At 42.4% G+C, this 27,784-nt stretch overlaps 1 protein-coding gene across 2 annotated transcripts; it reads left to right on the top strand.

Annotated features, from left to right (window-relative positions):
• Positions 1 to 23,685, top strand: LOC132590818 (basic immunoglobulin-like variable motif-containing protein). Of its 2 annotated transcripts, none has more exons than XM_060263749.1 (10): positions 1 to 137; positions 9,392 to 9,990; positions 11,654 to 11,780; positions 13,183 to 13,278; positions 13,408 to 13,512; positions 14,147 to 14,241; positions 16,083 to 16,215; positions 19,937 to 20,020; positions 20,796 to 20,892; positions 22,279 to 23,685. In XM_060263749.1, exons 2-10 carry the CDS (start codon positions 9,510 to 9,512, stop codon positions 22,570 to 22,572), a joined length of 1,512 nt encoding a protein of 503 aa, XP_060119732.1. In that variant the 5' UTR covers positions 1 to 137; positions 9,392 to 9,509; the 3' UTR covers positions 22,573 to 23,685. The 2 variants fall into 2 exon arrangements, with proteins under 2 accessions (XP_060119732.1, XP_060119731.1); XM_060263748.1 differs by having other exon boundaries at positions 51 to 163.
• Positions 23,686 to 27,784: the final 4,099 nt, after the last annotated feature.

Genomic DNA, 27,784 nt, shown 5'->3' with positions numbered 1-27,784 from the left:
GGGGCGGAGCTTGCGGGAGAGGGCGCAGGTGAGCGCGGGGGCGAGGCTCGAGCCTTTCGTCGCTTCCTCTGGGCAGCCGCGCGGGCAGCGGAGCCGCTCCGCCTCTGCTCCCCCAAGTCATGGCCGCCGCGAAGCAGGTAAAGGCAAGCTGCAGCCGTGGAGGGTTAGTTTCCTTTAAGGTTTCCTAGGGAGTGCTGGTGCAGAGTCGCTGTGTTGTTTCCGGGGGGGGGGGGGAGTTTGCAAACCTTCATGCATATGGCCCCCACCCCCCCAGTGGAAAGGAGGAGTCCCGAGCGGCTTCCACAGACGTGTTTTAATTCAGCTGCACAAGGATTTGAAAGAGCGGGGTCGGTCCAAATTCTTCGACGGTATAGTCTGCTGTTAGGCGTGGTGGATAAATGGAACCTCTGTGTAATAGATCCAGGTAGGCAGGAGTGTTGATCTGAAGCAGTAGAACAAAGTAGGAGTTAAGTAGCACCTTTGAGACCAACAAAGTTTTATTCAGAATGTAAGCTTTCGTGTGCATGCACAAATATCTGGTACTCCAAGGCAATGAGGGGGATCTTTTAGAGTGCCCTGTGTGTAAATGCCCAGAAGCTCCCAGGTGCTGCTGGAAACAGGATGGTGGACTGTCTGGACTCTCCTTGCGCTAATCTTGGGGTGTTCTAATGCAATTGTGGCATTTCCTTTGCTTTTTCTGATCCGAGAGCCTTCTAGTGTAAATAAGTTTAAAACCACAGCCTGTTTTCTACACACCTTATACAGTATTACTTTTTTTTTTTTAAACAGTAATCTCCCATTTTCCCTGTTCTGTATTCTGGATACTTTCCTAATTTAAGTAAGGTAATAATATAATTTTAACTTTTAATGATAATTTTTAAACATGTAGCATCTCTTTGCTTCAGCCTTTATTCCAGCTAGATATTCAGCAGTATATATTTGTAAGTACCACTTGTGCCATGGAGTACGTGCTTCTTAAGATGGCAGTGGGGGGAAATGATTGCTCTGGGGAGAACGTGTGGTTGTTTTTCTCTGTTATAGTACTAATAGTCTCCCTCCCTCAGAGCCGGATTAACAGTGAGGCAAAGAAGGCAATTGCCTATGGGCCCCGCCTACTTTTAAAAGGGCCCCGCCAGCCTATACAGGTTGAACTGCTGAGCGAGTGTCCTGGGGGTGCTTCATTGCCCATTGCAGTCTCCCTGCCCAGCCATGCACAGATCCTCCTTGAGCTGCTGGAGAGCCATCTGCCTCGTTGGATTCCCAGTGGCTGAGATAAAGGTAAATAAAAGGGCTTTGTGCAGTTCCAGAAAAGCCGTGCCCCATTTACACTGTGGAAAGGAGGAGCGGGGTGGTGTTGTCGGGTTCAGCTGGCTGGGGAGGGGAGCCCCTGCTCATGTTTCATAGGCTACACCCACACCAGCTGACCTCGCCTTTCCCTCAGCTCTGCACAGTTCCAGAAAAGCACTGCCCTATTTGAATTGTGGGAAGGAACGGCTTGGCTTCATCGAGTCCAGCTGACTGGGAAAGGGAGTCCCGGCTCCTTTTCAAAGGCTGGGTCTCGCTTTTGAAGATGCTGTGGAGGTTGCTCCTCGTGCCCAGCCACCATGTCCCAGCCCTGCACCTGGAGTCCCTATGGACCTGGGTCCCTTGATGTTTGCCCTGGAGACTGGGTGGTGTGGGACGTGGGAGCACTTCTATCAAGGGCTCCTTCCTTTGAAAGGACAGCACTTCCTATCAAATGAGGTTTGCATCTGCTTGAGGGGCGGCTATTTACAGCTCAACTTGAGCAATCATCAGCAGTTTGCAGAGGGAAAGCTGGTGTTGTTTTTGTGTTTTGAGGCAGTTGAAAGGACGTCCTTCCCTGATTCTGCTGCGGTGCTTGCAAAGACAAACCAGTAAAGGCTTTCCTGGACCCTCCCCCCTTAACGCTACCTCTGTCTTTGGTGCCTGACTTGAGCAATGGGGCTTCAGCTCAAACTGTGCAAAGCTGTATCTGGTTTCTTCTTTTTGCCCCAAGTAACTTTACATTGCAAAAGTGTTAGAAATACATTTTATTCCTCTCCAGAAAGAGATGCTTCCTAATGTTGAGCTGGAAGACATTAATACACCCCCGTCCTTAACACTATAGAAAGTCACTCTGGCTCTAAAGTACGTTGTCTCTCGAGTAGTCCTTCATCTGCTGCTAAATTCCTGCTTGACTGCATATAGAATATAATATAAAGAGAGCAGGAATGTTTCAAAAGCCCCTGATGATGCTGTGTGTGTGTGCGTGCGTTAATTTTACTTTATAGCAGGGGGGCCAAACTGTGGCTCAGGAGCCACATGTGGCTCTTTCACACATATTGTGTGGCTCTCAAAGCCCCCCCTGCCCCATCAGCTGGCTTGGAGAAGGCATGTCTCTCTTTAAATCATTTCCCCAAGCCAAGCCACCCAATGGCTTGGAGAATTCTGGGAAACAGAAAACAATTCTAACCCTTCAAGTACTTGAAGATGGTGATCATATCATCTCTCAGTTGCCTCTTCTCCAGGCTAAACATACCCAGCTCCTTCAACCTTTCTTCATAGGACTTGGTCTCCAGACCCCTCACCATCTTCATCGCCCTCCTCTGGACCCGTTCCAGCTTGTCTATATCCTTCTTAAAATGTGGTGTGCAAAACTGAACACAATACTTTAGGTGAGGTCTTACCAGAGCAGAGTAAAGCAATACCATCACTTCACATGATCTGGACACTATACTTCTGTTGGTACAACCCAGAATTCCATTTCCCTTTTTAGCCACCATGCCTGCAGGCTGCAGCAGGAGGTGCTGGCAGCGGGGTGGTGCTCCAACTCAGAGATAATTTGTGAGGGGCCCCCCAGGATTTTGACTGCCTAGGGGCCTCCACAGGGTTTAATCCGGCCCTGCCTTCCTTCAACATGTGATTAATGTACAGAATCTCCTGCCACAGGGTCTGGTGAGGACTGCTAAAATTAGATGGCTTTGCCAGAAGGGTTAGATAAGTTCACAGAGAAATCTACCAGTGACTGTCAGCCGGGACAGCTAAATGGAACATTCATCGATTGCCCTGTGTTCATAGGCAGCACATCTCTGTATCAGATGCTAGAAGCAGGCAGAAGACAGTTGCCTTTATACAGTTGTGAACTTCTCAGAATCATCTCCTGTACCATTATTGGGAACAAAATACTGGATAATGGGTCTGTAAATGGCCTCATCAAGTTTTCTCTGATGGAACTAACCCTGCTGGGTTAAATAAATAGTCTATCTAGTTCAGCATCCTGTGTCACAAAGTGGTCAGCCAGTTACTGTGGGGGGCTGACATACCCTGCAAGGTCAACTAGAAGACCTCCCCCCATCCCCCCTCACATTTTTTTTTTGTAAGTCTTCAATGTATTTCAAGTTTATTTATGCTGCATTTCTACCCAGTTTAGGGCTCCCAAGGTAGCAGTCAAAAACATTAAAATCAGCTTTAAAAGTTGCAGCTTTAAAAATTACACACACTATTAAGCAAAACACATAAATAGGAAGGAGGGTCAGTGAGAAAGCGCCAAACAAACAGAAGAGTCTTCACCCACTGGTACAGGGGGACAGAAATATATCTCTGGGGAGGAAATTGGTGCCACAAATTAGAATGCCCTTTATTTGGTTGCTACCTTATCTAGACTCAGATGTTTGGGTTTACCGGATGAAAAGTTCCTTGAATATGACCATAGTGGCCGGGTAGGTTCCTATGGAAGTAAGTAGTAGATGAAGAAGAGTTGGCTTTTATACCCCACTCTTCTCTACCTTAAGTAGTGTCAAAGTGGCTTACAATCACATTCCCTTCCTCTCCCCACAACAGGCACTTTGTGAGGTAGGTGGGGTTGAGAGAGTTGTGACGGAACTGTGAGTGGCCCAAGTTCACCCAGCAGGCTTCATGTGGAGGAGTACCTGGTTCTCCAGATTAGAGTCTGCTGCTTTTAACAACTAAATAATATTTAGTCCTTGTCAGTGCTTTTTTTTTTTTGCAGAAACAGCCCAGTAGGAACTCATTTGCATATTAGGCTACACCCCCTGACATCACCATTGCTTCACACAGAGTTTTTTGTGTGGGAAAAAATCCAGCTGGAATTCATTTGCATACTAGGCCACTTCCCCTGATGTTGAGCTAGCTGGAACTGCATTGCTGTGTGTTCCTGGTCAAAAAAAGCCCTGGTCCATTTCATTTGACCTTGGAGTGAAATGGACAAACTCACAAGAATCTTAAAAGATTATGATCTGGAGAAATTTAAAAGTGAATGGAAGAATACTGGAAGGTAAAGGGACATTTAGTGATTTTTGACAGCGGTTGAAATCCTGTGGACTAATGGACTAAAAATACAAAGGAATAATTTTCTTTGGTTTTTTTTCTTTTTCTGGTGCGATTTGTATTTTTTTTTAATCTTTTTTGATAAGGGTTAAAAGATGAGAGTAAGGATGGACTATATGAATCTATAGGGTTTGGTTTTTTCTTTAGTTTCTATTTTTTTATGTTGGTTATAAGGTTTTCAATATGAAGATTAGAATTACCTTGTTTTTTAGAAAAATTAGCAAACACCGGCGAGGGTCTTGAAAAGATGGGAGGGAAGGAGGGAAGGGAAAAAAATGTATTGGTGTTAATTTCATATTAATTTTTAAGAGCTTTATAACAATATATTGCAAAATAAAAATTGTTTTACACACACACAAAAAGCCCTGGTCCTTGTAATGAATTCTGATTTTCAACATCAGTCTGGTCAGGTTGGGTGAAAAAACACTGAATACGCTGCTGGGCTGAATAAACATTCTCTCACAGAGATAAGTGGCCTTCAAAGCAAACTATCTGCACCTGGAAGGAGCTTGTATGGTCCTTAATGGGGGTCTTAATTGATAAATACCATTCAGCTGAGCAGGGTATCTTGAATGATGTGAACCAAGATTGCAACACCTGTTCTTGGTTCCTTGGTAATAAGCATCCTGGACTGTGATTGGCTCTAGGGCCCAGAGACAATCTTACTCTATTTTTTATGAGATAGCTGTGCTTTTGCCTAAAGGCTGACTGCTTCTTAACTTCCTCAGTGGCTAAGACAGTTCTCTGCTGTCCTGGAGGCTGAGGCCTTGCTTTGTCTGAGAAGATGCTGACTTAACATCCATTGAAACCTGATGGTAACAATCTATTTTGCAAATTATTAGCTATTCTAGATAAATGTACTGTCTTGTCTTTTAAAAATATTTTTGCATGTTAAATAAAGCAATTCTTTTTATTAACCTGTTTTTTTCCCTCTTCCATAACCTCAGAAGCTAAACCCAGAAGCCTTGGACTGCTTGGTTTAGTTCAGAAACTCAGAACTACAAGTCTGCCTTGTAGGGCTGACTTTCTGGAATAATTTCCCTGAAAGGTTCAGAGGTCTGGTTCTTACCTCTGGAGTGCTTGGAGATAGTTAAAGCGTCTGGGGGCCTGGAGAGAGGGTTTAGACCAGGGGCGGCCAAACTTGCTTAACATAAGAGCTACATAGAATAAACATCAGATGTCTGAGAGCCGCAAGGCATGAACATCAGATGTTTGAGAACTGCAAGAAAGGAAGGCAAATAGATTGGTGGGGGGAGGGAGAGGTAGAAAGAAAGCAACTTTTAACTTTATATTCACTGTCCAGGCCACCAGCTGGCTTGGCTTGGATAAGTGATTTAAACAGACAAATGCCTTCTCCATGCCAGCCAATGAGGTCGTGGTGGGAGCTTCGAGAACCACACAATAGGTGTGAAGGAGCCACAGTCTGGCCACCCGTGGTTTAGACTCTCTTTAGGACCTTGGTAAATTATTTGGCTCTGTCTTTAAAATGGATCTCTCTTCTTCCTGGGCTTGGGAGAAGAGGAATCCATGACAGTTCTGGGCTGTAGAGGGCTTTAAATATCACCTTCAATTTGGCCCAGAAGCAAACGGAGATCCGATTTAGGTGAAACAAGTCTGGAGTGATATTGTCCCTGTGACCTGCTCATGTTGGCAGTCTGACCACAACATCCTGTGCCAGTTGCAACTTCCAGACACTCTTGAGGGGTAGCTCCATGTAGACGTTTTCAAGGCATTTACCACAATAGCAAGATTGTTTTTGCGAGGAAAGGCCAAAGCTGGTTAAGGTGCTCCTGGCCTTCACCTGGTCATCCAGACGGGAGGGCTGGTTCCTGCAGCATTCCTAAGCTACAAAGCTGCTCTTTGATGTGGTTCATCAAGAACAGCTGAAAGTTGAATTCCTGAATCAATTCATTGAGAGGTTCAGAAGAATGGAATTTGTAATTATGAATAAACATCATCAACAGCGTTACACTACCCTCCTCCATCTCCCAGCACAGGTCATCTACCAGGGTAGCCAAAGCTTCTTGAGGCCCATAACCAGGCCTGAAACCAGATTGGTATAGGTGAATCCTCAGTATGTTGAGATTGTTTCAATAATACGATTCCATAGTGGGTCTGTAAAGTACAGTCTTCCCCCCCCCTTTGGTGGGGTGGAATGGGGTGCAAAATATTTTATGGTTCTATTTTTAATAAATCCTATGAGGTATGATCTCTTGAGAATGAAAGCTACTTTCATCAAATACTCTTGAATTCTCATGCTCCTCCAAATACAGTCTAGTGGCACCTTCAAGACCAGCAAAGTTTTATTCAGGGTATAAGTGTCCGTGTGCATGCATAGTTCTTCATATTCTGTTCTGTTGTTTCAGACCAACATGGCTACCCATCTGAATTTATCTCCACTATCTTGTTAATCTCTAAGATGCTGCTAGATACTCAAATCTATTGTTCTGCAGCCCAACATGGGTGCCCTCTGAAATAATAGTAGTGACACTTAGCATTTGTATAGTTGCTTTTGTGGCTCTTAGAGCCTGGCAGTTCACTATTAAAAGCATAAAACATTGCAAACAGTGGACCATTAACCAAACAGCATCCAGTGATGCAACAAACACCCGGAACAGCATCGATTTTTAATCATCTTTAGTTGAAGGCCTTCTGGAATAAAGATTAGATAATTAGATTAGATAATTTTATTTATATCCCGCCCTCCCCGCCAGAGCAGGCTCAGGGCGGCTAACAACATCATTCAATTTCCCTTATACAAAAGACAAGGTTACATTAACATTAAACATTAAAAATTCTGATAAGTTTAAAATCACTTAATTAAATTGATAAAAGTGCTAATGCTAGTTGCGCTTTTATAATGGCGGTAATCATTAGCAATTTCTTTCTTCGTCAGCGAAAGCCAGTCGGAAGAGGAAGGTCTTGCAGGCCCTGCGGAATTGTTCAAGGTCCCGCAGGGCCCGCATTTCCTCTGGAAGTTGGTTCCATAGGTTCGGGGCTACAGAGGAGAAGGCCCGGTTACGGGTGCATTGCAGCTTCACCTCTTTCGGTCCGGGGGTGGTCAACAAGTTTTTTCCAGCTGACCTCAGTGCTCTCTGGGGTTCGTATGGGGAGAGACGGTCCCTAAGGTAGACAGGTCCTCGACCATATAGGGCTTTAAAGGTAATGACCAGCACTTTGTAACGAATCCGGTATGTTACTGGCAGCCAGTGCAGCTCGCGCAGCCCTGGCTGTATGTGCTCCCATTTAGGGAGCCCCAACAACAGTCTGGCCGCTGCGTTCTGCACCAGCTGCAGCTTCCGGGTTCGGTACAGAGGCAGCCCCATGTAGAGGGCATTACAGTAATCCAGTCTCGAGGTGACCGTTGCGTGAAGTACCGTTGCCAGGTCTTGGCGCTCTAGGAAGGGAGCCAACTGCCTTGCCCGCCTCAGGTGAAAAAAGGCTGACTTGGAAGTGGCTGCAATCTGGGCCTCCATTGATAAAGAAGGCTCCAGTAAAACTCCCAGACTCCTAACCCGGTATTTCCCCTTCCCGGGCGCCCCGACCCAGACAAAGGACTTCTGTCTTCGCTGGATTCAATTTCAGCCCACTCCCCCTCAACCACATTGCCATATCCTGCAAGGCCCGGTCTAAATTTTCAGGGACGCAGCCAGGCCGGCCGTCCATCAGCAGATAGAGTTGGGTGTCATCTGCGTATTGGTGGCACCCAAGTCCATATCTCCTGGCAATCTGGGCAAGAGGGCGCATATAGATATTGAATAACATTGGTGAGAGGACTGCCCCTTGAGGCACTCCACAATCCAGTGTGCGCCTCCGGGACCGCTCGCCACCAATTGCCACCCTTTGTCCCCGATCCTCGAGGAAGGAGGAGAGCCATTGTAAGGCAGACCCCCTTACCCCTATGTCGACGAGGCGTCGGGTCAGTAGCCGATGGTCGACCGTGTCGAACGCGGCCGACAGATCTAACAGATCTAAAGACATAAAAACGTATGTCTTTAATTTGTTCTGGTAAACCTGTACAGATGATGTCTCTTACTTCCTGTGGTAGAAAGTTTCCCAGCGTGTGGGCTGTAAGTTCCCACTTGCAAGACTTCAGATGCTGTGAATTATTACAGGAAGACCCCATTTCCATTAATTGCAATACACAGGCTGGTGTGAATTACAGTGCAAATGTGATTGGCAGAGTTGTTGAAACTGGAATGTAGTTCACATGTCTCCGTGTGATGTCTCCAGGAGTTTCTGGAATATAGTGGCACAATGATACCTTGTTTGGAGTGCACTTTCCAGGTTATCTAGTTGCCACTTAGTAGAAGCAGTTTTCCTAACTGCAGTGTCATGTTTTTTTTCAGTCACTGCAATCCTGGAGTTGTCCTGGAAACAGAATGGCTTTATCTATGGAGAACCTGGTTTTATATGAGATATTCTTATATGTGTATTGAGTGCAACTAGGGGGAAGTTATGGTCTGATTTTCAGATATCCTTAATTTTCTTTTTAAAAAGCCACAAGGGCTCTGGTTTGAGCTTTATGTATTCTTTCTGTAAGAGAAATCTCTCCCCCCCTCAATCTTCTTCCTTGTCTCCCTCCTTGTGACTTATTTTGAAGCATCCTTAAAAGCCTTTTCATCCGTTACACTTCACCAGGCTTATGGAGAGAATGCACTGTGATCATCCTGATACATGCAGCCACCTTTTTGACTGAAATGTGTATTTTCAGCCTAGGTACAACACGTCCCAGAAGAACCTTTATTTTTCCAGAGTTCTGGTCCATGGGTACTGAAACTGAAAATATGTGTGTTGCTGCCATTTTGTCTGAAAGGGATCACATGTTCAGCAGGTTCATGTGTGTTTCCCAACATGCATAGTAAGATGTAACGACTGAATAGGGCAAATAGATATTTGGGGATGTGATTCTGCATCTCTCATTGCATCCTAAGATGCGTCCTGCGAAGACTAAACTAACCAGTTGTTCCTTACTTTACAGAATTTCTGATAAATGCATGTGTTGTCAGCTGAAAAAATATATCAAGGTCTCTGTTTATTTCAGGAACTTCAAAATCGCCCTGGAAACTTGGAGACAGCAATGTAGACAGCATCTGAGTCTACAAGGAGCAGTGGCTCTCTGCCCTGTTACTATCAAGAAAAAAGCTTTATACGCTCATTCAATGCCTAACGTTTCAGACTCTCACTTTGAGAGCAGTTCTGGAGAAAATGAGTGTGGTCCTGGAAAAAAGACTTCAAAAGTTAATCATCAGGGTACCGTAAAGCCGTTTTGTGCTTCAGGTGCCTCCGTAGCATCTTTGGGATCTAGCGGAGACGGACATTATCCGTGGGGATGTCCCGTCACTCACACCCGAGAGAAGTTTTACACTATCTGTTCAGATTATGCTTTCTTAAACCAGGTCACATGTATTCGCAAAAGCCCAAGTGCTACAGTTAGTGCCTGCTTACAAGACAATGCTGCCTTAAATGCTGGAATTAATTCTCCTGGTTTCATTGGCATTCGAACTGACGCATCAGACATAGTTTTCAATGAAGATGCTAACTTGGAAAGCTTGTCCAGTAGCCTCGGAAAACTTCCACTGGCGTGGGAAATTGATAAGTCTGAATTCAGTGAAGCGGCACCAGATTTGAAGAACAGACCAGGTACGCATATAATTCTGATGAAACAATAAAACAGCTCTTGAAAATGTCTTTGACTCAAAACATTTATGTATTCTGCTTGCTAGAGCTATTATACATGGATAACACAATCTAATAGTAGAACAAAGTATGAGTCAGTGGCACTTTTAAGAGCAAAGTTTTTTTCAAGGTATATGCTTTCATGTGCATGCATACTTTTTCTCAAGTACCACTGAACTCAAAGTTTGTTCTGCTTCTTCAGACCAAAATGGCCACCCACTTGAACAATATAATCGTGTTCATGCTCCACAGCTCATATAAGTATTTAAAACCTAATACGGACCCTGCTTACAGGTTTACAATCTAAACAAACTAGAAACAATAATTAGCAACATGGACAGGTGAGCATTTTTACCGTGTAGGTAGGTGGACCAGTCTGGTGTGGCGTTTAAAGGGTTGTACTAGGATCTGGGAGACCCAGATTGAAATCCCCCCATGTGCTGTGGAAGGTTGTTGGGTGACCTTGGGCTATTCACCACTCTCAGCCACCCTACCTCACAGGGTTGGTGTGAGGATAAAATGAAGCAAAGGAGAATATTGTAAGCAACTTTAGGTCCTCATTGGGGAGGAAGGTATGGTATGAAGGAAATCAATAGATGACTTTGTTGAAGTCCACTGTGGCCTTTTGCTTATTTTTATGGTTCTTAGTAACACCTGCCCTGAAAGGCTGATATGAAAAAATGTAATGTGGTGGGGGGAAAAGCATGAGTTATGGGGAATGGGTACTGTACTCACATTTTGCTAAGCCAAAGGTGGGTTTTGAAGAAGGCTTTGAAGGAAAAGTTGGCACATTGTAGGAAGTTGGGATGTTATAGGAAGGAATTCTGAGTCACAGAAAGTTCCTTGTCTGAAACTGCATGACACCTTTCTTTTACAGAGATGGTGTTTGTGCAATAGCTAAGAGTGACTGACTTTAATAGTTTACACAAAAGGACTACTATACATAATGCCCTTAACTGAAGATAATACTGCTGTTCTCACTTTTTTGTTGGCAGTTTCACTGTGTATTAATTGTCAAGGCTGAATAACATTTAAGTTAGGGAAGTAATGGGGAAATCTGTGTGTTGAGCTATGTGAAGTTTCAACTCATGATATTATGTTTTTTGTTTAGAGAAGACTGATTGCATCTTCTAATAGACATTGCTGTGTGTTATGTATGCTTCAGCAGAATCCAAAATTTATCTGTATGTCCTAAATTTCTTGAACCTTATTGTAGAAAGAATCTTTAAAATGTTTTAGTGCCTTTTGACACTCATGTTGTTAGTTTGTTATTCCTATATTCCTGTTTTTATTTTGTTTTTTTGGATATGTCTCTTCTGCACCCTAAGGCAGTGATCACACAGACACTGAACGATGCACTTTCAGCCCACTTTACAACTGGATTTTAGTGTGTGAACTGGCAAAATTCAGTTGGAAAAGTGAAGTGAAAAAGGATTGAAAGTGCATTGTTTAGTGTGTGTGATCACAGCCTAATTCCCCACCAACTCTTTTTTCTTCCTTTCAAAAAGATTCCAGCTTGTGACAAATTAATTATTGTATCCAGGATAAATGAATTAAGTATTTAGCTATGTTTTTTTAATGTAGTGAATTGTCTGGGAGTGATTTATTGTTAAATCATATATTGCAGGCAACATGAAGAAGCAAGGAACGAAGAAATTGTCTGTAGAAAAAAAGAGTAAACAATACAAAGAATGTTCACAGCATTACCCCCTCGAAGAAATAAAACAACGAAAAGTGTTAGATCTTCGGAGATGGTATTACTCAAATGTTATTAATACTCTTGCAATTTTGTGACTTTTTTGCTAAATGCTTCATGCTACTTTATTTTATTTGTATTAAATATCACTCTGGGAAGAATGATCAGAGAAGAGGAGTCCTTAGTCTATTGCAGATGACATTATGCCCATTGATATCAATATATATAGAGAGGGAGCAGCCGTGGGTTCCCTGGCCCATCCCCACTTATGCATGATCACAGGCTCATGAGCACAGAGTCCCTGTAGGTAGAGAGGTTGTACTATAATCTGCCTAGTTTTGTTTTGGAATGTTCAGAAAAGCAGCATTCCCTATGGCAGGGATGGAGTTTGGGTATGTACAGTTCCTGTGCGAGCAGACTCTCTCCTCAAAATCTGGTGATCATGTATTGCTGGGGGAGGGGGGGGGAACCAGTGCATTTGTACCCGGTCCCCCTCTGCTGGAGGGAGCAAAAAAACTGCATTACAAGCATCATGCTAACCTGGCAATGCACAAGAATCTGGTTTGTCATTAGACTTGTACACACAACTTGCTTCTGCCTCCATCTTTCTCTCTTCTTGCACCACAGTGAGAGAATTAAAAAAAAATTCTGTGATGTAAAAATTCAGGTGTCTGGATTAACTGCAGTTTCCCTCTCTGTTTGCAACCATGCGAAAATATCAGCATAGTATAAGGCCCAAATGCAGGCAATTCTTTAGTTCTTTCTAGCCAGCATGGCTCTAATCTAGAGAATTGGGTTTGATTCCCTACTCCTCCACATGAGGCCTGTTGGGTGACCTTGGGCCAGTCGCAGTTCTCTCGGAACTTCTCAGCCCCACCTGCTTCAAATGTCTGTTGTGGGGAAGAGAATGGGATTGAAAGCCACTTTAAAACTCCTTAAGGTAGAGAAAAGTATGGTAAAAAAACATATTCTTTTTTTCTATTTTAGGCTTCTGTCACATTGTGGTTATTTACTTGTTAGTAACTTTTTGTTTAACGAATGAACTGTTTCCTATGTTGTTTTAATGTCCTTTTACCCAACTTTAAGATTTTAAAAAATCTGCTTTGATTTTTTTTGAACTGCTATTTATAGTATGTTATCTGTTCCATGCATCTGTCTGCTCTACTATTGTTGTTTTTATAGTTAATAATGTGAAAATTCATCCTGTATGTTGCCTTGAGTATGTTTTTGTAGAAAGTCATGACATAAATCTAATCCCCCCCTTATTTTAAATTAGGATACTGATTCTCTTGAAAGTTGCCAGTCTTTCTGTTGTGAGGTCAGTTGCACAACTTAACATAAGTGTATGTTACTCTGTATAGTAAAAAAATTGGGAACAGTGAAATTAGGAAATAATTTTTCTTATATCTCAGTTTGTCATTAGAACAAAAGCTTGAAATTAATACACTATTTTTTTTTAGGTACTGTATAAGTCGGCCACAATATAAGACTTCTTGTGGGATTTCTTCTCTAGTGTCTTGCTGGAATTTTCTGTATAGCACAATAGGAGCTGGAAAGTAAGTAATTCCTACAAATACTATTTAAATACATTCACCTGGGAATAACTTCTAAGAGCTTCAGTGTGATATTAAAATGCACCCCAATTGTTGCTTATAATTCTTTTCTATCCTAATTTTCTTATCCAGCTTACCACCTATAACTCAAGAAGAAGCTTTGCATATATTGGGTTTTCAACTCCCTTTTGAAGAAATTAGATTTGGTCCATTTACTGGCAATACTACATTAATGAGGTAAAATTGTTGGAATATATTATTCTATTACAATTGAAAATGTTTGCATTTTGCAAATATTTGAATGGGTATTACTGTACAGAATTCGGTTAAGTGGATAAAGTGTCCACTTTACATTTAAAAAGTTTGACATTTTTTGTTCATGAGTAAGTGTAAAGGCTTTCAGACTTGCAGGCAAAATCGCTATCATGATTCTTCTACCAATGAGTGGGTGAAATGCTGTTACATCACAGTAGTTAGGGAAAGAAAGTTTCTTATTGGCTGAATTGCTCTGATTGTTCAGAGGGGCAAGACAGACAAAAGGAGCAGAGTCAAAGGAGGTGGGGGAACTTAGTGGAGAAGGGTCCCCCCCCCTCCCCGAACTGAGTGGGCAGGTATTAGAAGGCAACAAAAAGAAAGTTGAGGGAGATAATGGGCAGAGGTGCACATATCTAGGACCTGCTGTGTGGGTACCTATAAAACTAGTCCCATTAGTTTCCTTTTCATGTATAGTGACATGGTTGTTACAAAGAGACTGAGCATGTATGAACTCCTTCCAGATTCATGTGGCCAGAAATAAAGGATTAAAATGCATCAGTAGGTCATTTTTGTTTTTTTTTAGATTCAGAGTATGAAATTTTGTACTTTTTTCCAGGTGGTTTAGACAAATTAATGATCATTTCCATGTAAAAGGATGTTCATATTTTCTTTATAAACCTCATGGTAAGAATAAGACAGCAGGAGAGACTGGTAAGTATCTAACTTTAGAGATCCTTTTCAGAACGTACATGTTGCAGAGCAGCAGTTAACAAAAGCAGACAGGATAATAGCAAAAGTGTGCATAGACATAGTAAGTAACGACAGAAGTTTTCAACATGCCTGTTCTTGGGAAGCTTGAACACAAAGGAACATGAAATTGCCTTATATTGAATCAGACCATTAGCCCACCAGGGTCCGTATCATCTACTCAGACTGGCAGCAGTTCTCTGGGGTCTCAGACTGAGATCTTCCACATCACCTAGTACCTGACCCTTTTAACTGCAGATTCCAGGGATTGAACCTGGGACCTTCTGTGTGCCAAGCAGACGCTCTACCACTGAGCCATGGCTCTTCCCCCTTCGCTTCTGCAGGAAATGTCTTTGTACAGTTGCCAAGCGTTTCACTAAACTTTGTTCTCAAAAGCTGATGTAGGAAGGAAAAGGTAGCAGTATTTCCTTCTGTTCATGTCTTCTATGGTCCTTTTCTCACCTCACCTTTCACTGCCATGTGGCTCCATCTAGTAAGCAGCTTAAAAAGACCAAGATGACATGGGCAAAAGCATCTTTTTTCTTTTTCAGTTAACCAGAGAGGCAGAACGTCAGATGGTCAATGCCAGAAGTGGCATTCTTGTTGCATGCTTTTTTTCTTAGATAAGATCAGCTGAATGCAAGGAGATAGGACAATATAGATAACAAAACGACAACAGTGAGGCAAGTAGGGCTTTTGTTTTCCTACAATATAATGCCTTCATATAAAATAAATAAGCTAAGTTCAAAGTTCATTGCCTTATGAATGCAAAATATGAGTAATTTGTGGGCCTCGGCTGCTATAGATTAATGAGAAAGCCAGTAGCATATGTTCCATCAAGACTTCTGTGGGAAGTTGTTCTCTGGGCATAGTCCAGTGTGCTGATTTTGACATGTAAAATCTTAAATGCCTTGGATTGCATCTTCTTTTGTGCGTACTTATACCCTATGTGGGGACTGAGGGAAGTCTCTGCATCTTTTGGGATAGGGTGGGGGGTTCCCCTTTCATCTCCCACCATGCCCACCTCTGTAGCAGGCCCCTTTTGTAGTGCTAGGCCTCAAATTAGAGATGGGAGGGAATTACCACCACCTGATTTCCTCCTTCCCCTTTTCAGGGATTGCCTGAATTCCTGGATTGCCTGGAGAATACCCATTTTTCTGCCACTCATTGGGCCACCAAAGCCTAATTCCCTGAGCTGTGCTGCAGCTTTAAAGGGTCTTGGAAATCTCTCCCAAGTCTCCCCACACCACCATCACTGCTGGGCTAGGGATAGGCTTGGTCCAAGCCATTCCTGCTGCAACTTGGAGAGGTTGGCATTGACACCATGGACTACGATAAATCACAAATAGTCCTTTAATCTGTTGCATTAGAATAGCAGTCCTGTGTAAAAGTATTGCTGGTGTTTTCTCAGTTGTTTGCAGACTTCCTTTCAGTTGAAGTTCACCTTGGCCTCTTCTGAGGGCACTACAGAATTGTACTGGCTGAGCAAGCATTAATTAATTTAAGCCCTGGCTAATGGTGTGTTTTAATAATGGGTTGGATCCTCTGCCTTTTTGTTTTTAACCAACAGTGGTTGCACTTGTGTGAGCATTTATTCTAATTCCTCTTTCCTACTGCAGATTCTTTCTGTTCTCAAAGAGCATGAACTCCTAGCCAGTGTATTTTCATAGCTCAGAAGCCATACTGCTGTCTCAGAACATGTGCCTCTGCTTCGTGTTCCTAAGCCCTTATGTTAATAGTCAAGGTTTGAATAGATGTAAAGGTATAGTAGGCAATATAGACCTTGTGGTTTCTTTGTTTTGTAGCATTTGGAGCACTGTCAAAGCTAACCCATGGACTGCGGGATGAATCGATGGCCTACATCTATCATTGTCAAAATCACTATTTTTGCCCAATTGGATTTGAGGCGACTCCAGTGAAACCTACTAAGGCATACAAGTAAGAACTACATGACCTTCTGCTGCTTTTTGAGTCCTTGACTATGAGCCAGGGGTGGAATTCTAGCAGGAGCTCATTTGCATATTAGGCCGCACACCCCTGATGTAGCCCATTCTCCCAAGAGCTTACAAGTTTCTTTTTTGTAAGAATTTGCTAGAATTCCACCCCTGATAAGAGCTTCAGGATTCTGGACCTGCTGGTGGACCTTCTGGTGGCACCTGGTTTTTGGCCACTGTGTGACACAGAGTGTTGGACTGGATGGGCCATTAATCCCACATGGCTTCTCTTATGTTTTTATGTTCTGATGCTGGCTACATTAAGTTCCTGTACACTGGGAATACGGGTACCTCTGCAGGTGTGAACTCTGGAGATGGAAGAAAGATGGTGGCAAATTTGTTATTCTTTTCCCTTTGTCTTAGCCTAAACTGATTATGTGATAAATGTCTCTAAACATCTTGTACTTCAGACCTGCTGTATTTCATTTGTAATGTCTAATAGAGTCTCCTCTATTGAGGGGCTTATCCTTGATTTATTTTTGACATACTTACATGCATATTAGCAAAGGTGAATTTACACAAGAATAAGCAAAGGCCCTGTAAAACCATCTTGGTCCCTTTGGAAGCTGACTTCTGAACAGAATCAGAGGATTGCCCCAATCTATTAAAAATAAGCATTTGTCTTGTGTCATTGGCATCTTAAAAGGTTAAGACGGCAGATTTATACCCCACCCTTCTCTCTGAATCAGAGTCTCAAAGCGACTTACAATCTCGTTTATCTTCTTCCCCCACAACAGACACCCTGTGAGGTAGGTGGGGCTGAGAGAGCTCAGTAAAAGGACAGGTCCTCTTGTGGATCAAAAACTGGCTAAGTAATAGGAAGCAGAGAGTGAGTATAAATGGGCAGTCTCTTCGCAGTGGAGGACGGTAAGCAGTGGGGTGCTGCAGGGCTCGGTACTGGGTCCCATGCTCTTTAACTTGTTCATAAATGATTTAGAGTTGGGAGTGAGCAGTGAAGTGGCCAAGTTTGCGGATGACACTAAATTGTTCAGGGTGGTGAGAACCAGAGAGGATTGTGAGAAACTCCAAAGGGATCTGTTGAGGCTGGGTGAGTGGGCGTCAACGTGGCAGATGAGGTTCATTGTGGCCAAGTGCAAAGTAATGCACATTGGGGCCAAGAATCCCAGCTACAAATACAAGTTGATGGGGTGTGAACTGGCAGAGACTGACCAAGAGAGAGATCTTGGGGTCGTGGTAGATAACTCACTGAAAATGTCAAGACAGTGTGCGTTTGCAATAAAAAAGGCCAACGCCATGCTGGGAATTATTAGGAAGGGAATTGAAAACAAATCAGTCAGTATCATAATGCCCCTGTATAAATCGATGGTGCGGTCTCATTTGGAGTACTGTGTGCAGTTCTGGTTGCCGCACCTCAAAAAGGATATTATAGTGTTGGAGAAAGTCCAGAAAAGGGCAACTCGAATTATTAAAGGGCTGGAACACTTTCCCTGTGAAGAAAGGTTGAAATGCTTGGGGCTCTTTAGCTTGGAGAAACGTCGACTGCGGGGTGACATGATAGAGGTTTACAAGATAATGCATGGGATGGAGAAAGTAGAGAAAGAAGTACTTTTCTCCCTTTCTCACAATAGAAGAACTCGTGGGCATTTGATGAAATTGCTGAGCAGACAGGTTAAAACGGATAAAAGGAAGTACTTCTTCACCCAAAGGGTGATTAACATGTGGAATTCACTGCCACAGGAGTTGGTGGTGGCCACAAGCATAGCCACCTTGAAGAGGGGGTTAGATAAAAATATGGAGCCGAGGTCCATCAGTGGCTATTAGCCACAGTGTGTGTATGTGTGTGTGTATATATATATATATATATAAATAAATAAATAATTTGGTCACTGTGTGACACAGAATGTTGGACTGGATGGGCCACTGGCCTGATCTAACATGGCTTCTCTTATGTTCTCCCAGAAGCTGCCCTTTCAAGGACAGCTCCTGCAAGAGTTCTGGCTGGCCCAAGGCCATTCCAGCAGCTGCAAGTGGAAGAGTGGGGAATCAAACCTGGTTCTCCACACACTTAACCTCTACACCAAACTGGTTCTCTAGCATAAGGTTTTGTGGATGTATCTGACAAAGTGGGCTGTTATTGACAAAAGCTTATGGTAGAATAAAAACTTAAAGTAGAATTTCTGCTGCAACAAAACTAATTCCTTTTTTCTCTTGCATTATTTGCCCATTCATTCTTTGTGAATCAGCTGGGACCATACTTGGCCCAATCCAGCAGTCTTCTCCACACAGCTGAGATAGCACGCATACAGAATAGCTGACCAGCACTTGTAAAGCCTTACAGAATCCCATTCCCAGAGAACAGTGAAGGTTTCAGGAGCAGAGCTTTTTTGGCACAAGCGACACTTTGTGTGTGGAAAAACAGTCACTTTGCAAGTAAATAGTCAGCTTGGTCAGATTAATATGTCTGCATTTCTATGTAGATTTGAGATCCACGGGACCACCCACAGCTTTGCTAATATGAAATTCTGTTTTTGAAGGGAAGTTTGTGGAATTTTAAAGGAAATTTGGGGGTTTCAGTCTGCTGAGGGCAAAGTCTGCCTATGAATTTTACTACTGGGATCAGTATAAGCTTTTTGCAGATTGTGTTCAAGGGTGAAAGGGATTCCCCAGCGCTTGACCCCTGAAAAGTTTATTTTATTTTATTTTTTTTTGACACAGAAAAGCTTTATTGGTATAAAGTTCAAGGTACAAAGGTGGTAGTACATCAGCAGATGCATAGCATATACCAATATATAGTGAGGAAGTGGATACATACAATGTTAACCATTAAAAAACTAATTACAACAGTAGTTGGCATGACATTAATATAGCATGGTGTGAGTCATTAGGGTTTCTGCTGTCTTTTGAGACTTTATCAATAAAGGGATGCCATTTACACACAAAGTCCGAGGAAGCGGTCTGGGAGGAGCAACGAGGATCTAAGTCATAGGTGAGCTTATCTAAGACAAAATAAACCCATAGTTTCAGCCACCATGCCTGTCTCGAGGGAGGAGTTTGTTGCTTCCAAACCAGGGCAATTGCAAATTTAGCTGCCACGAACATATGTGAAATTAGTTCCTCCGCGTGCTCAGGAATGCGTGAGGTGCCTACAAGGTTCAGGAGAGCGTACTCCGGCGTGAAAGGTGGGGAGTATGAGGTGAGGGCATGTACTTCTTGGTAAATTAGCCTCCAAAAGCTTTGTATAACGGGGCAGAGCCACCAGGAGTGAAAGAATGTGCCTCTCTGGCCGCAGTTCTTAAAACAAAGGGGCGAAGTAGAGAAGTTTATTCATTGTGATTAACAGAGAATAAATATGTGACATATAGTAGCAAGTTGGCATGCATAAGAACATTTTTGGAAAAGATGCTTAGCAATTCTGGAATCCAAATGTGCTCTTACTATTTTCATTTGCTATTTCCATTATGCTATTTCAATTTGGGGGTCCCATTCTTCCCTCCTACTACAGACTCTCATTCCTCCCGCCATCATGTTACTCAACAGGGTCTCTTCATCCCTAGGAGCAGAATTTTGGAGGGTGCAGTAGGCAAGAGGAAAAGGCCTATTCTGTGAGATTTGCTATACATGTTAATCTGGTTCAAACCCCATACGGACAAAATTTAGCTCTTGTGTAAATTCATGCGGTCTTATTTTCTTTTTTTATACATCAGAGGGCACCTGTTGCAGCAAGAAGTTGAACACTGGATACTGATTGGAGAACCAAGCAGAAAACATCCTGCCATTCACTGCAAAAAGTAAGTTAGCCCATCTTAGTGAGCTCACTAGATCTACAAAAATGCTATGCATCTGAATTTTTTTAATAACTGCGCAAAACATTTAAAACATTATTTTGCATATCATGTTGTGAATTTCCAGAGTCATGATAAATTTCCAGAGTCATGTGTAGTTACTGTACGCAAGCACAAGGAAGTGCCTCAGGGCTTAGGTAGTTGAGATCCCACCTGAATCCAGTCCTAGATACAGAAGATGTCCTGAAGAGGCCTGGATTTTTAGTCCTAAGATCATTTTAAGGTTAGCTAGGATGCATTTTCTTTGAAGATGTTGGGTTGTATTCTGTGACTGTACAGACTCCAACACAAGGACTTTTCAGCTGAATTGGGACCCTTGTGTCAATGGAGTAGCTTCCTGCAAATGTAAAAATATATAAATAAAGGTTAAAAAGGTACAACATATATGCAACTACAAGAACCACACATTTTGTACCCTTTCATCTGTATTTATATATTTACCTAGTGTTTTGTTTGTATATATATATATGTATATATTTTGTTTGTATATATATATATATGTATATATTTTGTTTGTATATATATATGTGTGTGTTCTTTATATTATGCATAATTAAAATATAGGGTATTTTTATATTAGCACTGCATGCGCATCTTGAACAGGACTTTGAAGAGGTGGCATTGAAATATCCAGATAAATAAAATAAAAAACAATTGTGCATTTGCTGCCCTGCATTTTAAATATACATAGACTTTGTGATCTCTTTATTTTACTGTGCAGGTGGGCAGATATTGTAACTGACTTAAATACTCAGAATCCAGAATATCTAGATATTCGGCACCTCGAAAGGGGAATTCAGTATCGCAAGACAAAGAAGGTAAGATTGATATGCAATAATAGAGAATTGTGCACAAAGTAATGTTGGTGAAACCTAAGTTACGTAGAACAAAGTTTGAGTCCAGTGGCACCTTTAAGACCAACGAAGTTTAATCTTGTACATGCATACAAAAGCTTACACCCCAAATTAAAATTTGTTGGTCTTAAAGGTGCTACTGGACTCAAACTTTGTTGTCTTGCTTCAGACCAACACAGCTACGCAGCTGAATCTAAACCACTTAGCTTTAAGATACTGTTAGAATCATGGTGTACAAGAGGAATGTAAGTATTAAAGAAAAAAGTGCATGCAGTTGACATAAGTAGAAAACAAAAGTGTTAAATGTGTGCAAGAAACCAGAAAACCTGAAAACATGACTGTCAGTATCCCCTATAGCTGAATTTAAATGTAAGCGCTAATGTGCATAAATTATAGTTATTTCTTCGCAACAAATATTTTTGAATATTCCCCTTTCAGCAAAATGTTGCCTGAAATGCTGTTTTTTTCTTTTAATTGCTTTTGAAGAGTCTGCCACAAGCATGTCATCTGTGACTGTTCTAAAGATATAATTGGTTACCCCAGAATTATTATTTTGCAATTTCTTCCTAATTCGCTTTTTGTAGAAAGATGGGAGACCCAGGATATTCTTTTACACCAGATCAGCTTAGTCGAGGGGCACAGTTGTTCTGTATGATGCTATATACTTTTTATATCTTTGTTGCGCCATAAGGAGATACAGAATATTCGTTTGGATCTCACCCTGACAAAATTGCCTGTCCTCACACACCTGTAGGCAGTATGCTCCCTGGCATATGTATTTAGTTATGCTCCTGGGTGGAGGTGGGGGAGTTGTAACAAAGAAATGTGGTAGTCCTATCAATTAAGTAACTTTTCTAAAAATGCCTTGTAATCTGTGAAATTAATAGTAGCCTGTCACTCCACTAAGTGAAGTTTTGAACACTTCCTCATGTCCATAGAGCCTTCTTCCTACTCCGAATTCCAAACCTTTAATGGCATAACAATTGCAAATAAGAGTACACAGAATGTAAAAAGTTAAACATAGGAGATAAAAAGGAGATAAAAACATAGGAGAGATTACATGTGCATTTATACAAGATCAGGTTTACATTTAAGAATGTCAGCCAAAAATTTTGCCACAGCCTCAGTAACCTCTCAATCAGTGTCATTCAGTAAATGACAGGATGGCAGAGTAGATGGATCTGCGGACAAAGAAAGCTTGCACCTTCTTCCTCCTCAAATGGCTCCCTCTAGTGGATGACTGACCTAAGCATGAGGAAAGCTAGGTAGGTTGGGGGAACGTCCTCCAGATTAAGGTAGGATATTGTTTGGAGTTTTGTTAAGTGTGACATGTTTTGTCTTGATTTTTAGGTAGGAGGAAATCTTCATTGCATCATTGTTCTTCAGAGGCTTCACTGGCAAAGATTTGGTCCGTGGAACTACCCGTTTGGAAACAGCAGGCCAGAATTGCAACCCCAGTCCCAGACACAGGGCTTAGCCAAATCTGAAAGTGAAGACAATATCTCCAAGAAGCAGCATGGACGTCTAGGCAGATCTTTCAGTGCTGGCTTCCATCAAGAGTCTGTCTGGAAGAAGTTGTCTCATCTTCATGAAAGGCGGAACAGTGGTTTCCAGAGTTACACAGACTATGATGGGAACGACTAAAAGGAATTTCTTGTGCAGCTGCTCTACCGTAAAATATATCCTTATGATATGGCAAGGTTTGTTGTGCACATAGCAAGGAATAGATATACAGGATGCCTTCTTGGCAGTGGTTGTTGCATAAAAACCTGTGGGATAGCTGTGCTTGACATAAGGAGAGGTGTTTTAGTGCAAAAATAAGCACAGAATATTGTACACTTAACAATCCAGTATAATCAGCTGTGGATCGGACAGTGAATACAGAACAAATCTAGATAAAAAACATTTTGGGGGAAATGTATTATTAGAAGAAATACATAATATTCAAAGCATGAGATTTGTTACTTTCCAATACTATCTATTGCCCATGTATTGACCTATGGCGGTAAATGTATAGAATACATTTAGTTTTCAGTAATGCAATAAGGACATCGTCCACTTCTGAATATACAATACACCAAACGTTAGTCAAACTTCTGGAATTATTGGATGGTTTTTGGTGTCTACTAGAACATTGTTCTGTATGATTTAAGTTTGTTTGCATTGATTGGGGGGGCAGGGCTTTGTTGGCAGCCATAGGCCAATAAGCCCAGGGAACTGTTAAGGTACCTGCTTGCTCCTTTTTGGAACAGGCAGAAAATACTTTTCACTGCCAGGTGTATACTGGTCTAGCACCTTTGTGTGTAAACTGAATCTACTTCACATTTGGTAAACTGCTTTGAAGCCAATCTTCCCACTTTCATATTATTTTTGACTACAGTATGAGTGGCTGAAGTTACAGTCCTGTTTCACTGACATTTCTGTCCCTCTCATACACTCATTTTCTAGATACTGTAATTGTTCTGTTGTGTAATAAAGGGGATAGTTCAAGTGCTGAATCACACTGACACCCCTAGTGATATACCTCTTTGGCCAGCACACTGTTTGTATCTTTTCAGACAACCATGTTAAATAGCTTTATTTGGATGTTACAATATTTTGCTCTCATAAAAAAAAACATTTTAATGAAAATATCAGTGGGATCAATCTTGTTTACAACACTTGTCATGGTATGTTTGTAGGTTTGCAGTTAACTAAAAATTGGGAACTTGCAGTGTTTTTTCCCCCATCTAATAAAGTTGTTTTCTAGTTTTGTCACTTGTGTATGGTCTAAGAAAGTTTGGTACTGAACAAGCTGGTTCTTCAGAAAACTTTGCTTCATGGAGAAGAATTCCCTTTGTGCCAAATCTTCTCCAAACAGTCAGTAAATAGCTTTGCACAGTAGATATGAAATAATATAATGGATGTCCAGTTACCTAAACTGCTGTGTTTGTGTTCACCTGAAGCATTTTGCCAGAGGTTCTTCTTTTGCTACAGCTTTGTTACCTCTTTCTCCCTCTCCTCATGTAGATCAGGATAGCTGCAAGTGATTGGGTTCTGAGAATTGGTGGTAAATGCAGTGTTCTCATATTGCTGTCTGTCTTGCTAAGGGAAACTGCTTGGTGCTGGAGGCCTAATGCGAAACAGCACCAAAAAAAGCATCATAATTGTGAGAAAATACACAGAAAGGGTGCATAGATATTTGTATTCTCAGCTTTTATAGTATTTAATCTTCACAGCCAAATAACAGTTTAAGGTGAATCCTAAATCGAGCATTGCAAAATCAGTTTTAAAGGGGAAATAACTGACTTCTGGTTACTGCTGAACTAGTTTTAATTGTATAACGTGCCTTGTTAGCACTTATCCTAGGAGCTAAGGCTGATGTTGATATAATGAACGTTAACGGTTGGTGGCACTGGGATGTGTCATTGAAATTTAGGGCAATGAGAATATAATCCCACAATGTGTTCCTCAGTGTAGCACTTCTGAATATCCCAAGTACTTGCTTACATCTTTCTAGATTCAGCCATCTTGGTCTGAAGCAACAGAACAAAGACTTGAGTCCAGTGGTATCTTTTAAGACCAACCAGGTTTAATTCTGGGTATAAGCTTTCATGTGCACAAAAGCTTATACCTGGAATTCAACTTCAGTGGTCTTAAAGGTGCCACTGGACTCAATCTTTGATCTGTTGCATCTTCCTAATTCATGTTCCTCACCTTTGGGCTTCTGCCTTGAATTGTTACTTTGGAGCACATGGGAGAAAGGCATGCTTTTAATAGGCTCTGTGAACAAACAGTCAGAGCTGGATGCGGTAAATGGAGTTTCAACACACAACCCTGGAAGTTTTAGTAATGTAAATGATTTTTATAAGCAGCTGTTAGGTGTAAAAAGATAAAATGAACTTTCCCATAAGCTTATGTAACATGCTGCAGTGAGTGCTGCCATCTACAGTACATATATCTGCAATGGTAGCGGAAAGTGCTGTCAAGTCATAGCTGAGTTACGGCGACCCCATGGGGATTTTAAAGCAAGAGACATCCAGAGGCCATTGCCTGCCTCTGCATCATGATGACCCTGGACTACCTCAGTGGTCTCTCATCCAAATACTAACTGGGGCCAACTCTGGTTAGCCTCCAGGGTTTTACAAGCTCGAACTAGCCTGAGCTATCCAAATCAGGGCAGATGAATCTAGCGGTGCCTTAATTGCAGTGTCCCTAGTCAGTGGCTGAGATCACGCACACTAAATAATGCACTTTCGATCCACTTTCAATGCACTTGGATTTTGCAAGTTCACACAGTAAAATCCAGTGGGAAAGTGCACTGTAAGTAGATTGAAAGTGCTTCTGTCTAAATAGTATTTGGATGGGAGACCACCAAGGAAGTCCAAGGTTGCTACACAGAACCAAGCAATGGAAAGCCACCTCTCAATGAGTCTTGCCTTGAAAATCCCATGGGGTTGTGTCACACTGCAGGGGACCAGGGAGGGCCTTCTATTGGCTGCTACCATTCTAGTAAAGGTCTGTATGGGAGGGCCGGAGCACCCACCCAAACCCTGTAGCTTCCCTATTAGCAAGTACCTTTTAACTGTGACAGAAGACACATGAGGACCCAGGCAGTTCAACAATAACAAGAGTTTTGGAGGAGAAACTTGTCCAGAGGGGTGGGACCTGGGAGGAAAGCAATAAAAGTCCCAGCTACAAAGGGACGTTCTCTCTGGGGAGTCTGCAGACCTAGAGAGGGTGGTTCTCTCTGAAGCTGGAGGCAGGTTGTAGCCAGAGAGGGATCCCTTATCCCAGGAGGGTGAGTTGGGTTGAAGTTAAAAGAAAGGAATGTCTAGTTAGTTGCATCAGAGCAGTTTATTTCTTTGTACCAACCTTTACTGTGTTTCTTTATTCACTGTTATGGTAAAAAGTTTTACAATCCACTTATTGTTTTTGAACACTTATAATAATTTTTTTTGAAGAGGTGGAAGCATCATTGCAAGAAATAAGGTTATACTCTATCATAATACTGCTAGGCAAGAAGCGGCTTTGACACCATGTACTAAGCTCTGTAGCCGCATCACTTAAATTTAAAGCAGGGGTGTCAAACCTGCAGCCCAGGGGCCAGAGCAGGCCCCCCGGGGGTTCCTATCAGGTCCCTGAGCAGATTTGCTTTCTTCTTCCTCTCTTTTGCTTCCTTCTGTGTCACAGCTTGCTTTGTCAGGCTTGCTCAGTCATACAGGAGCTACAGAGCTAAGCCTCTATTATCTCCATTAGCTGAGACTGCTCTCTTGGAGAGGAAGGGGAGAAGGAAGAGCTTACTTTGCCAAGCTGTCTCAATCATGCAGCAGAACTACTGAGCCATGCCTCTTTTCCTTCTATTGGCTGAGGTTCCACCCTCTCCTCTGTCCCCTGGGAAGGGTCTGAAAGAGCCAGAGCTTCCTTTACCCATTTCCCTCAATCACACAGGAGTGATGCTAAATCTTTAATTGTTTGTCTGTGTCCTTTATAAAGTTTATATATCCACTACCTGGTATTACATTTTATGACACATATGGCCTAGCCCGACAAGGTCTCACTTATGTCGAATTCGTCCCTCATAACAAATGAGTTTGACACCCCTGATTTAAAGGATTACGCTTCAGGCATTGGTTCATTGCCATGAACTGGATGGCCCAGGTTATTATCTTGTTAGTATTTGGATGGCTCTCGCTTTAAAAATGAAATAAACAGCAGGTGGGACTTAATACAATGTTTCTAATCAGAAATGTCATTTCTTCCCTTTAAAATAAAATAATTTCTCATCCTTTTTGAGAAAGTGCTATCTAAAATGGAAAGCTTGAATTCCAGGGCTCGTTGCAGTAGAAGGGCAGAGCATATATTTGACCTTGCCTCGATATTTCGACGTAGAAGTTAAATTGGGCATACCCATCCGAATGAAAGGGAATTATAGCCAGGGCAGCTGCGAGTGATCTTTTCAACGCCGCCGCGCAGCTAAATACAAAACAGCGCAAGCCTGTTCAGAGAGACGCTTAAAATCAATTGGCTTGCATTTGCTTTTGCAACGATAACGTGAATGCGGGGGGAAAAAATAATAAAAGATCGCTGTCTTCTATCAGAGACTTCCTGCAAAGACTCCCGCGACTCAGTAAACGCCAGGAGCCGGCCGAGTTCAGTGGCGGCGGCTGCAACTAGTAAGAACTACATTTCCCAGCAAGCACTGCACCACAAGGATGTGCGCAAAGACAACAGGCGCAGCCACCCCCCCCCTACTCTGGAGGAGTAATATAGGGACACCTCATCGTGGTTGCAGTTTGGTAAGTGCGTTTCTTTGCTTGGTGCTGCTTCAGCTCATATTGACTTATTTCTTCCTCTGTGCTTTAAGTCTCTACACCGGCCATTCCTTATATTCTTGTTAACGTAGGTTACTTTAATCCGAGAAGGACTGCTGGTTTCTTCCACCTTCTGTATCAACGGGGGGGGGGGGGGGGGGGGGCTGTTTTTGTATCTATTTTTCCCTTCTCTTTGCATAACAAAGCCTTTTAGGTAGCAAACCCGTTCCAGTTATATAGAACATCTCCCCCCCTCTGCTGTTCCTCCAAGAGGTTCAGAATGGCCTGCAGGGTTCTTCTCTTCGGTTTATCTTCACTGCAACTGGGGTCGCCAGTTGGCCACCGGCAGAGGATGGAGTGGGCTGGGATTGCTAGGACCAGGTTAGGAAACTCTTGGAGATTTGGAGATGGAGCCTGGGGAGGACCGGGACCTCCATGGGGTGCAATGCCACAGAGTCCACCCTCCAAAGCATCTGTTTTCTCCAGGGGAACTGATCTCTGTAGTCCGGAGATGAGCTGTCATTCCCACCTGGAGACTAGCATCCTTAATAGCAATCCTGTGG

Source organism: Heteronotia binoei, unplaced genomic scaffold (genome assembly GCF_032191835.1).
Source record: "Heteronotia binoei isolate CCM8104 ecotype False Entrance Well unplaced genomic scaffold, APGP_CSIRO_Hbin_v1 ptg000813l, whole genome shotgun sequence".
NCBI classification, from domain to species: Eukaryota; Metazoa; Chordata; class Lepidosauria; order Squamata; family Gekkonidae; genus Heteronotia; species Heteronotia binoei.
Note: the sequence above shows the minus strand (reverse complement) of the source record. Positions and strands in the feature narration are given on the sequence as shown.